We start from the raw sequence: 12,757 nt of genomic DNA, 5'->3' as shown, positions 1-12,757 counted from the left end.
TTCCAGGTTCAAGAGATTCTCCTGCCTCAGCCTCTCGAGTAGCTGGGATTAGGCACAAGCCACGACACCCAGCAAATTTTTGTGTTTCTAGTAGAGGCGGGGTTTTACCACATTGGCCACGCTGGTCTTGAACTCCTGACCTCAAGTGATCCACCCACCTCAGCCTCCCAAAGTGCCGAGATTACAGGCGTGAGCCACCGTATCCAGCCTGTCGGGAGATTTTTAATTACTGATTCAATCTCTATACTAGTTATAAGTCATATTCAGATGTTCTATTTTTTTCATGATTTGGTCTTGGTAGTTTGTGTTGCTAGGAATTTGCCTACTTCGTCTCAGTTATTCAGTTTATTGGAGTACAGCTGTTCACAGTACTCTCTTACAATCCTTTCTTATTTCTGTAGAGCAGTAGTAATGTCCTCACACACTCAGTTCTGATTTTAGTTATATGAGTCTTTTCTCTTTCTTTCTTAGCCCATCTAGTTAAAGGTTTGTCAATTTTATTGATCTTTTCAAAGAACCAACTTTTGGTTTCATTGATTTTCTCTAGTTTTCCAATTCTCTGTATAGTTAAAATGTCCTAACTTGAATTTAGAAGCTTAACTTCAGTAACATAAAAACCCTGCTCCTTTACAGCTCTGTCTCCATCCTTTTCAATCACTGATGTCACAAAATTACAACTTTACATATTGAGTGCCCTAAAACACAAGCTAGTAATTCATGAGTAAAACTAGTAAGGCATGAGCAGCTTAAATTATATAGAAAACAAAATGTTAGAATTTACAAACTAAAATTACAATAATATCAGTTTTAGACTAGTAATTGGTTTTTAAATATATGTCTCTTAAATCATGTAGACAACAAATTACAAATGGAGTTATAAACCACTGTTACAACAATACAAATTTTTATTTTTTTTTATTTTTAAAAGACAGGGTTTCACCTTGTTGGTCAGGTTGGTCTTGAACTCCTGACCTCAAGTGATCCACCGGCCTTGGCCTCCTAAAGTGCTGGGATTACAGGTGTGAGCAACCACGCCCAGCCTATTATTATTATTACTATTATTTTTGAGACAGAGTTTCACTCGTGCTGCCCCGGCTAGAGTGAAATGGCGTGATCTCGCTCACTGCAACGTCCACCTCCCAGGTTCAGGCGATTCTCCTGCCTCAGCCTTCCAAGTAGCTGGGATTACAGGTGTGTGCCACCACGCCCAGCTAATTTTTTGTACTTTTAGTAGAGATGGGGTTTCTCCATGTTGGTCAGGCTAGTCTTGAACTCCTGACCTCAGGTGATCTGCCCGGCTCAGCCTCCCAAAGTGCTGGGATTAAAGGCATGAGCCACTGCACCTGGCTAATACAAATTTTTATAACTGAACATGTATTTACTTTCATATAGTATCCTTTCATTCCAACCTACAAGGTTTCTCTTTAATAGTTCTCTTGAGCATTACTTGCAGGCCAGGTCTACTGCTAAAAAAACTTCTTCAGCTTTTGTTTATCTGGGAATGTCTTAATTTCTCCCTCATCTTTGAAAGACAGTTTTACTGCATGTAAGAGTCTTGGTTAACAGGTTTTTTTACTTTAAGCACTTTGAATACGTTGGCCCACTGTCTTCAGGCCTTCGATGAGAAATTTGCTGATAATCATTTAGGATCCCTTGTGATATGGTTTAGCTTTGTGTCTCCACCCAAATCTCACCTCGAACTGTAATCCCCAGGTGTTAAGGGAAAAACCTTGTGTCAAGTAAGTGGATTATGGGATGGTTTCCTCCATGCCATCTTGTGATGTGAGTGAGTTCTCTCAAGATCTGATGGTTTTATAAATGGTAGTTTTTCCTGGGCTCTCACACATTTCTCTACCCTGCTGCCATGTGCAAAGGTTCCCTGTTTTTGATTGGGGATTGAAAGTTTCCTGAGGCCTCCCCTGTTATGTGAAACTGTGAGTCAATTAAACCTCCTTCCTTTATAAACTATCCATTCTTGGGTAGTATCTTTATAGCAGTGTAAAAATAGACTAATAAATCTTGTATGTAATGAGTAGCTTTTCTTTTCCTATTTTCAAGATTCTTTGGTTTTTGAAGGTTTGATTATAACATGTCTCCATGTGAGTCTCTTTGAGTTCATCTTATCTGGAGTTCACTGAGCTTCTTAGATGTTTATATTCATGTGTTTCATCAAACTTGGGAAGTTGTCAGCCATTATTTTTTCAATAGTTGTCTCTGCCTCTTTCTCTCTTCACCTTCTGGGACTCCCAGAATAGATGTGTTGGTCTGCTTGATGGTAGCCCACATGCCCCTAAGGCTCTGTTCACTTTTCTTCAATCTTTTTTACTATTTCTCAAGCTCAATAATTCCTTTTTTAGTCTGTTTGTTTCTCTTTAGGTTTTCTATCTCTTCATTGATATTGTCATTTTGTTCATACATGATTTTCTTGACTTTCTGCAGGTTTTCCTTTAGTTTTCTGAGCATCTTTAAGACAGATGTTCTAGAGTCTCTGTCTAGTAGATCTGCCACCTGGCCTTTCTTTTAGGGACAGTTTCTGTTTATTTTGTTTTCCCTTTAAACAAGCCATATATTCCTGTCTCTTCACAGGCCTTCTGTTTTTTTGCTGAATACTGGACATGTAAGTCTAACAATGTGGTAACTCTAGAAATTAGATTCTTCTTCCCCTTACGCTGGGTTTGCTGTTTTTGTTATTTTTATTTATTGTTTTTGTTTTCTTTTGATTGTTGCAGGCTGTTTCTGTGCAGAGGATCAACTCAAGATGTAAATTTAAGGTCTTTCCAGATCTTTCTTGAGCCTGTGCCTTTCCTTGTGTATGCACAGTCACTTTCTAATTTTCTAAATTCTTTGATTTTCCCCATAGTTGTTTTTGAATGTCCCAGTCTTCTAATGTCTGGTTCCCAAAAAGGGAAAAACAGAAAAATGAAAGCAGGGAGCAACTGGTGCTGGCCCTTTAAATTCTCTTGAAGCTACGTCAGCTGGAAGGGGAGGGCTTGTAGCAACAGAGGGAGGTGCAATAACAACGGCAGCCTACCTCTTTGTCTGCACCTCTGTGATCAGAAGCAGCAAGCAGGGATCCTGAGCACAGACACCCGCTATTTGGAGAACAGGATCCTTCTTGCTCACCCTGAGCCCCTCAAGCTGTGTGCAAGGTGCTCCAAGAACATGTGCACGACTGTCTGTGGGACATGGATAACCACTACTGTGCCAAAAGCTGAAACTAACCAAAATTAACCCCGATTTGCCATCCAAGCCTTCCCCTGGAAGTTGTAAGCCTTCAGTAGACTCCAGAGTTCCAAAATGGTTACATCATACAGATACTTCTGGTGCAACTGTGGTCTGAGTGGGGAGATAGCTTCCTGCTCTGCCATTATCCCAGGATCCTCCCAATGACTCTACTTTAACCTCCACTCTCGTTTGTTCCTATTTGTCCGATTTACTCTCAATATCCTAATGCCCTCAATACCCTAAATTTGCCCTCAAATTTAGATGCCTTTTCTTGTGGCATCTAAAGCTTTTTTCATGGCTTTAACCATTCCTTGTTACTTCAGGTTCTCGCTAAAAGCAAAGCCTTCCGTTAGAACAGTCTGCTCACGAGGATCACATTCTGTTGTGCTTTGTAAACATTTAAGTAGGGCTCCTTTCTAAATGTTTGTTTTGTTTAGAGACCGGGTTCTCATTCTGTCCCCCACGCTGGGGTATAGTGACATGATCATAATTCACTGCAGTCTTGAACTCCTGGGCTCAAGGAATCCTCCCACCCTCAGCCTCCCTAATAGCTGGAACCATAGGTACAGCTAATTTTTTTTTCTTTTTTGTAGAGAAGAGGGTCTACATTACCCAGGCTAGTCTCAAACTCTTGGCTTCAAGTGACCCCTGCCCCCTGCCCAGCCTCCCAAAGTGCTGGGATTACAGGTGTGAGCCACCATGCACAGCTCCTCATCTGAGTCTAGCTCTGATCAAGAAGCACACACCTCCTCTGGGGACTTCTTTAGTCTCTTTTAAACCACGAACTTTTGTCCTTCATGACACTGACTTCCTTGAAAGCTCTAAGCCCCATGACCTGCAGTGATTGACACACAGCCCAGTGCTCACCTGGAGCAGGCTCCACTGGCCACAGCTGCCCTGCTACTGCAGGGGCAGGGGATATAGCTTCCCCAGGGACCACCTGACAAGGTCCCTGGAGCCATTCTTATTTCCATAGCAGCCCTTTCTCTCTAGGTCTCATCACATCTCCTGTCTTCCATGAATCATTCAAAAATTTTTATCTGTGATCATTTTCTATCTGGTTTTTAAGCACTATTATTAATTAATCTATTCTTTTAAAAATAGCCACGCTTTTCTGCTAGATGATGAGCTTAAGGTCAACAAAAGGCAGAAACATGTATTCTATCTGCCTTCCTTTCAAAGACCACTCAGGCACTAAGGAGGCCACACTTCCAAACTGAAGTCATCCAGAAGCCATGTGAGGGAAGGGATGACATGCACCCTCACGGGCTATAGCCACTGAAGGAGCTGCCCTGGAACGGCCCTGCAGCGCCTGTGGCGGTCGGGCATCAGGCCAAGAGCTCCAGGTGTGCTGTCTTTTATCCATGCCCACTTTTACCGAAATGATCCCATCCTCCTTTTCCTGAGAACACTGAACCTACCACCTAGCACCTAGGTTCCAAAATGCTTAGAAATATGGGCTTCAGACAAGCAACAAACAACCAGGGAATGATTCTGCTACACAAAAGATGCTGAGACCTTACCCAAAAAGCACTGAAAATTAAAAATACAATAATTTTTTAAAAAAACAAAAGATGCTGAGACTTCCTCATCTGTGTCCTCCCTTCTTCCCTGCCCTAGACTAAGGCTGCTTGGAACATTCTGCATGTATACCTGGACAGGCAGGGCCCCAGGGTGCCAGGTGCTGAGAGGTGGTTAGCTCTAGCCCTCTGGCACAGCTGAAAGATATCCTGCACCTCAGAGGAAAATGTGCAGATGTTTGCAAATAAACACCTAAGGAGACAAATGCTGGCGCTGCCACAGGGCAAAGTATAATTCTACCAGTGACCATCAGGGCTTCAGGTCCAGGACACTGCAGAAGCTCACAGTGGAGCACTCCTCTGCATTACCTTGTCTATAGTGAGCATGTAGAAGTGGGTGATGTCATTCTCGTGCGCATGTTTGATTCTTGCCATGCACTCCTCCTCGTCAATCACCTCCCCGACGTACTCGTTAACAAATTCTCCCTGGAAATCACAAGAATGTGGCCATGACAAAGAGCATGCTGACTAGCCCTCAGTGTCAGGGCTCAAGAATCCCTAACACGATCACTTAGAACAGGCACCACACACATCGGCATACCTCCGTGGAGGGCTCCTACAAAGTCTTCATAAATTAAATTCAAAGGATCTCAGACATATCTGTATGTAAAGGTTGCCAATGAGAAATGTGTTAAGCGTTCACGAAGTGGCAACATGTCAACCCTTGCTTCCTACATAACCTTGTCTCAGGAACGCTGTCTGATAACCAAGCTTCTACATAACCCACTTTACACGGTGATCCCCACAATAGAGAAGAGAGCTACAAAGAATCTGACGGGCTATACAGCTAGAGTCTGGGTGAATCAGCAGTCAGGCAGGTGAGGGACAGGGTGCTGGGGAGGTGTTTTCAAGCAATCGTTTATGCTGCTGCTGGAACTGGCACCAGGCTGGAACTTTCTGTGCTGGGTCAGCCCTGATATGGACCTGTGGTCTGAGACTACCCACCCACTAGGCTATGCCAAAACACATCAGGGTCAGCAATTCCACATCTCTCAGGCCCTGGATGCCCTTGGGATGCAGTCTGGGAGCAGAGGCAGGAGGTCAGCAGTCCTGGTGCCTACCAATGACTTGGTCCTAGACTGTGCCAGGACCGCCCCTCACAAGAGGAATCCCCTTAACACCTCCCTGGTGAGTGCTCCCAAGCACCTGGCTGCTATCCCAAAGGAAAGTGGGTCACTTCACAAATCTTCTACTTCATAAAAATAACCATCAGAATTCTGACATAACACGTGCTTTATGGGAACGTATGAGTTTTAGCAATAACTTTCAGATAACATTTTTAAATATTCAATTGTAATAATTTAATCCAAAAAAATATTTCAGGTCAGGTACAGAGGCTCTTGCCTGCAATCCCAGTGCTTTGGGAGGACTAAGCAGGAGGATGGCTTGAGGCCAGGGGTTCAAAATAGGCCTGGGCAACACAGCAAGACCCCATCTCCAAAAAAAATAAAATAAAATTATTAGGGCATGGTAGTGTATGCCTGTAGTCCCAGCTGCTTGGGAAGTTGAGGTGGGAGGACAGCTTGAGCCCGGGGCTCTGAGGCTGCAGTGAACTACCGTCATGCGACTGCCCTCCAGCCTAGACGACAGAGTGGGACCCTGTCTCAAAACAACAACAAAAGTAATTTTTTCCCAAAAAATACCATTTTCACATAAATACAAAACCACCACAAGCAAACCTAAGTCTAATTACCCAGTGAACCATAATTTCTCAAAAGCAGGGGAGGGGATAAGGATGCACACCTTTCTGATGTCCCTCTTGGCGACCAGGCCCCACCCTTTGCCATCTGTCTTGATTATCTTGGTCTCTGGGTACTGGCGCTTGGTGAAGCACTGGTTCTGACAGAACTCGCCTGCAGGACACACCTGCGGGTGGCACTCAAACATGAGCATCCTGTTCAGACACTCCGAGTCAAAGCCACAGGGATTCTCATCTGTGGGCTTGCAGTTACACTTGGGGATTTCAGAAATATCCGCTGTGTAGATCTGGACTTTCCCGTAAGGCTTATTCACCTGCAAGGAAGGAGGAAGCTGTCTTGGCCCACAAGTCAATGAAGAGCCTTCTGGATAACCCAGCACACCCACCACTGCCTCTCCTTACCCAGCCTCTGGGTGACCTTTCGGAAAGCTTCAGAGGCCTGGCTGGGAGACCCTCATCAAAACAGCCCCTCCCCAGATCCCAGAGGAGCTCTCCTCTGCTTCTTAGCACAGGAGGCAGGCAGGTCAACCCCTGACGCCCTCTCACGTTATTTTATCTTAGTGTCTGTGCTCCTTGTTGATGAACAAGAGCTGACACGTATCCAGCCAGGCCACTGGCAGATGAAGAGAGAAAACGCATGCTGACTGCTAAGTACACTGCAGGGTGTCCAGCACACGCTAGGTAAGAGTTCTCCTGAGCAGCTTCCTGACCCATCCCTCTGACCCTTCCTTTACCGAGCACCAGCAGTGAGCCATGCAGGAGGCCACCCAGAGGGAGCAGTGCCCGGCAGGAGGGCACAGCCTCTACTCTCATGACCCTGTGATTTATTTTTCATCTAAGACAAGCAAACAAATAATAAAGCAGCAGAGACAGCTAAAAAACAGCTGGGGTAGAAATGGATCATCTTAGGGAAGAGGTGGTAAATGACACCATTTTCACTGCTGTGGTGTGACAAACTGTACAACACTTTGGAGAACAATCTGAGAATATTCCCCAAAAATCTAAACATTTTATGCCCTCTGACCTTGGGATTCTGTTTCTGGGAATCCATCCCAAAGAAAATCTTATATAAAGATGAATACAGAGAATGTTTTTTTTTTACACACAAAGATAATGACTTGGCAATATCAATATTACAGGAAAATATATTTTCCTTATACACAAAGATATTGACTTGCACATCTTACAAGCAAAGGCGAGGACTTGACCTCATTATGAGGTGGCCGCACACTCATCACACACACTCGTCAGGAATGGCCACAAGACTCCTGGGGATGGGACTCAAGTGCACCAGCCCTGAGAACAGGCAGCCCTGAGGGGTCTGCAGCTCCCACAGAGCCCTGCCTTGGCTGCACTTCCTCCCACTCTGCTGCTCGGGCTCCCCGGCTCACCAGAATGAACACAGAACTGGCAAGCTCCCCGCTAACCTGCCTCAGTCTCTGAGATAGAGGATCTGTGTGTTTGGAACTCCAGCGACTGAGCCAGGCTGAGGTCAAGTCGGTCCCACATGACCAACTCCCAAATAGCCCACCTCCAGCACTTGGCAACAGCCTGGTGCAGGTGGGAACCTCATCCCTCAGCTCCTCCTGCTCTAAGCAGCCTGGTCAGGACTATCACCCCAACCCTTCTCTAGCGACCAAACCAAGCCTCATGCTCCAAGGCAGAACCAAGAACCCCCATCCTATTTGCCTATGGTCTCTTATGTGGCTGTGCACACCAGGCACCATAGATCCTGGCTGGTGACAGCCCTCTCCCCAGCTGTAGCCTGGGTGTGCTGAGAACCACTCACAACCCCTGGGGGAAGACTCCCTCCACACGCGCATGCACACACAGCTGCGACACACCACCTTGATGTGCTTGTATGGTGGGGGCTTGCGCTCGCTCTCCTGTGTTTCTCGGGCTTCCCTCTGAAGCTTAATTTCACGAAAACGAGCTTCAGCTTCTTGCAGTGCTAAAAAGTCAATGAAACAGGAGTAAAGATTTTAGTAAATAAAGGTATCTACTTTTCAAGCTCCATATTTTTATAGTTCAGTCTAAACTTTAAATGTAAATATAGTTTCTGGTTCCCACAAAACAAGAGTCTATGAAAAACTGTCAATGGGCAGGTATTTTTAAATGCAGCCAAGTGTGTGAGAGAGAGTGCTCAGAAAACAGCCATCATCTCTCTACAAAGCAGGCCCACAGTGGAGTTCTGTTGGGAGCTCCCTGTCCTCTGCTGTGGCCTAAGGACAAAGCACCAGGGTCAAAGCCTGGGATTCGCTGTTCTCAGATAGAAAATGAAAATGCAACTGAGGCCAGGCCCAGTGGCTCATGCCTGTAATCTCAGAACTTTGGGAGGCCAAGGAGGGCAGATCACCTGAGATCAGGAGTTTAAGACCAGCCAGGCCAAGACGGTAAAACCCTGTCTCTACTAAAAATTACAAAAAAAAAAAAAAATTAGATGCAGTGGCACATACCAGTAATCCTAGCTACTCAGGAGGCTGTGACAGGAGAATTACTCAAACCCTGGAGGTGGAGATTGCAGTGAGCCGAGATCATGCCACTGTACTCCAGGCTGGGTGACAGAGCAAGACTCTGTCTCAAAAAAAAAAAAGAGCCAGGCATAATGGTAGATACCTGTAATCCCAGCTAGTTGGGATGCTGAGACAGGAGGATTGCTTAAACCCAGAAGATAGAGGTTGCAGTGAGCCAAGACAGCACCATTGCACTCCAGCCTGGGCAACAGAGCGAGACTCCATCTCAAAAAAAAAAAAATCCAACTGAGCTCCTTGAAGCAAAAGGGGCTCTGAGAGATGAACCACAGGCTCCCGCAAGAACACAGGAAACATAAACACCTACAATCCGTCCAAGGAAGGTCAGCCCCATGTCAATGCTAGGCATGTCCTGTGGCCTGCCCTGTGCTGGTGGCAGCAAGCCACCACAAAGGGGTCTGGCTCTACAGGATGACTGCATCCACAGACAGGAGACCTCGCTGACGGTCATACCAAACACATCAGGCCACCTCTCAGTTTCATCTCTCACCCTCTTAATAATTTTTGAAAATCTTTCGATGCCTACAGGTTCTTTATGAGACCTCTGAGTGCCCACCGTGCACGCCCACCACTCAGTGCAGGCTGCAAAGCTGTGGGTAACAAGGAGCTAACAGAGCTTTAAAAGCACAGGTCCCTGCCCACAGCCACAGAGGAGTGAGTGCTGACCCGGCTGTGACACGGCGTATGCTCTCCCTGAACAAGCCACCTGCACACACCTCGGGTTTTCCCTACTGGCCTCATTCTCTGTCAACCTACCGTAAATGCCAGCTTCTCCAGTGAAGAGTCACATCCCCATCCTGCCTCCCTCAAACCTGAGTCATCAGCCGGCCGAGTCATCAGCCGGCCACACCACACCCACCGCAGCTGTGGAATCCGAGGCCAAGCACCTTGTCTGCTTGACTACCCGATTCCTGATATGCTGAAAGGTAAAGGAGCCCCCAAGAGCCCACTGCACAAGGTCTAGGCAACAGGACCCTTCCTTCAGCTTTGCATTTTACATAAAGGCAAGCCATGGAAAATTTCTGTAAATTATTACTAAAAACAATTTCTGAATAATAGGCTTATAGGATTTTAATGAAATTAATCACAGACCTATGTTACAAAAGTTACCCATGTATCTTATTCTATGCTCAGCAAGTAAACCTGACTGCCAACTTTTTCCTAATTTAGAAATACAGACAGAATGTTTAGTCCAGCATTTTCTACAAAGATCAAATTTCAAAAAACAGAAATTAGGGGTAAGAAAATGTACATGAGAGTGCTGTCTCACTCTGTCTGAAAATCTCCGTACCGTTTTTGAAGACTCTTCCGATCCCTCTGACCCCTTGGTAGCGGCTGCCCCGGTCCCCCTCCATGTACGGGAACACTCGCGCCTGATGCGTCCAGTAATAATCTTTAGACCCAAAGAAAAACACAGGGAATTCTCCAATCTCGTGCTTCATTTTCTGAATATTTGGGGGAACATTTTTGGGATGGCAAACTTCTGCCGGCCACCATCTATTATAAATATTAAAAACAGGATTCACAGACTCTTCAGAGAGAGCGATAATCATTTCAATACTAAGTACTGTAAAGCGAACACATGTGAACAGGAAAGACATGACAGCATACGATTCTATGTCTCACACCTGTAGTTCCCCAGTTTCACCCAAATGATATCCTGGAAGTGCAGCTTCTTCCCAGCCCTGCAGTCATTGCAGAACCAGCTGCCGTCAGGCATCTCGATGTTCAGGCAGTCAGGGTGGAAGGCCGCTGGGCAGGACTCACAGCACAGAAGGCTCCCCCCTGCAAGAGGAGGGTGAGGTGGCCAGGCTTAGCCCGTCTTCTATGGCTCAGTCCAGATGCAGTGCTTTACAGTCTACAGCTATTACAGCCTTAACTTTTAATCAGTCATTTAAAAACAGCAATTTGCACATTCATACAAAAGCAAATGTTATTTTCACCACAAATAACTTCCTGTATATTTGCAAAATGATTACAATTAATTTAGAAATACAGTGATATGCTATGAATGTGAAGACAGAGGACACTGTCAACATCCACGAGCACAGCACAGACAGGTACTGAGCCTGCCTTGCTCTGTGGCTCCCGGGAGTGAGAGGCGCACGCGCCGCAGACGCTCCCAGGCCCTCACCTTTGGAGCACACGAAGCACCAGCTCACATTAACGTGGGCATGGTGCCGCTTCCCCTTCCGAGCAGTGAAATGGGCCGTGCAGATGATGCTGTTGGAGGCGATCACTGAGCACCCCGCCGCCAGACAAGCATCCCCGCTGTGATAGGCAACAGGGCAGCGGACACACCGCATCATTTTACCTGAAGGCAAAGAAACACACCCTAAGGGCCCCAAACACTGACCCCAGTCACAGTGAAAAGGGCACTAAAAATTACTCAGCCTCTATACATTTGAAAAGTTAATGCTAAAATGAATTGGAGGTATTTGATTTAAAAAAAGGTTTCAGAACAAAGGTGCTTCAACAAAACAATGTTTGAGAAAATGGTCACACATCTAAAATGCCATACTCTAAAATAAAGTCAACCAGTGTTTCTCAGCCTGGGCCCTGCAGGCATTTGGGGCATATAGGCAACTGCCGTGGGCACTGTGCAGTGTTGAGCAGCATCCCTGGCCTCTACTCACTAGATGCTGGAAGCACATCCCCAAACACTGCCAAACGTCCCCCGGAGGACAAAATTGCCCCTGATAAAGAACCACTGGTGTCAAGAAGTACAGACAACCTGCCACTCTCATCCCACACACCTAACATTAGATAATCAAAATGTAACTTGATTTAAAGATGTTTTTTCTTTCTTTCTTTCTTTCTTTGAGACAGAGTCTCACTCTGTCACCAGGCGCCAGGCTGGAGTGCAGTGGCGCGATCTCTGCTCACTGCAACCTCCGCCTCCTGGGTTCAAGAAATTCTCCTGCCTCAGACTCCCAAGTAGGTAGAACTACAGGCACACGCCACTATACCCAGCTAATTTTTTGTATTTTTTAGTAGAGACAGGCTTTCACCATGTTGGCCTGGATGGTCTCAATCTCTTGACCTCATGATCCGCCCACCTCGGCTTCCCAAAGTGCTGGGATTACAGGCGTGAGCCACCATGCCCAACCGTTTTCTTATGTATAAAGAGCCTTTAAAACCAGAGCAAACAGGCTGGGTGTGGTTGCTCACGCCGGTAATCCCAACACTTTGGGAGGCCCAGGTGGGAGGATCCTTTGAACCCAAGAGTTCAAGACCAGCCTGGGCAACACATCAGTGAGACCTCGTCTCTACAAAAAAAATTAACCAAATTAGCTTGGCATCCTGGTCCACACCTGTGGTCTCAGCTACTTGAGAGGCTCAGGTGGGAGGATCACGTGAGCATGGGAGGTCAAGGCTACAGTGAGCCATGATCACAATACTGCACTCTAGCCTGAGCAACAGAAGGAGACCCTGTCTCAAAAAAAAAGAAAAGAAAAGAGGTCAGGGCAGTGGCCTAGTAGTTCAAGACCAGTCTGGGCAACATGGTGAAACCTCATCTCTACAAAAAATACAAACACTGGCCAGGTGTGGTGGTATGTGCCTGTAGTCCCAGCTACTCAAGAGGCTGAGGTGGGAGGACGCTTGAGCCCAGGAGGTCAGGGATGCGGTGAGCCGTGACCACACCACTGCACTCCAGCCTGGGTAACAGTGAGACCCATCTCTATAAAGACACAAAAGCCAGGACAAACAAAATCTATCAA

The 12,757-nt window shown here is 46.1% G+C and overlaps 1 protein-coding gene across 6 annotated transcripts in view; it reads right to left on the bottom strand.

Moving 5' to 3' along the window:
- Positions 1 to 12,757, bottom strand: part of NSD2 (nuclear receptor binding SET domain protein 2) — a 100,043-nt gene that overhangs the window by 13,430 nt on the left and 73,856 nt on the right. For all 6 annotated transcript variants that reach the window (XM_032253938.1, XM_032253939.1, XM_032253942.1 and 3 more), the window contains 6 exons: positions 11,170 to 11,349; positions 10,664 to 10,820; positions 10,327 to 10,532; positions 8,352 to 8,455; positions 6,549 to 6,818; positions 5,115 to 5,231 (listed from right to left, as the gene is read on the bottom strand). In XM_032253938.1, the coding sequence (XP_032109829.1) occupies positions 5,115 to 5,231; positions 6,549 to 6,818; positions 8,352 to 8,455; positions 10,327 to 10,532; positions 10,664 to 10,820; positions 11,170 to 11,349 (1,034 nt within the window). The remainder of the gene's footprint in view (positions 1 to 5,114; positions 5,232 to 6,548; positions 6,819 to 8,351; positions 8,456 to 10,326; positions 10,533 to 10,663; positions 10,821 to 11,169; positions 11,350 to 12,757) is intronic.

This window comes from Sapajus apella, unplaced genomic scaffold, assembly GCF_009761245.1.
Source record: "Sapajus apella isolate SASKATOON/1434 unplaced genomic scaffold, GSC_monkey_1.0 scaffold85, whole genome shotgun sequence".
Taxonomy (NCBI): domain Eukaryota; kingdom Metazoa; phylum Chordata; class Mammalia; order Primates; family Cebidae; genus Sapajus; species Sapajus apella.
Note: the sequence above shows the minus strand (reverse complement) of the source record. Positions and strands in the feature narration are given on the sequence as shown.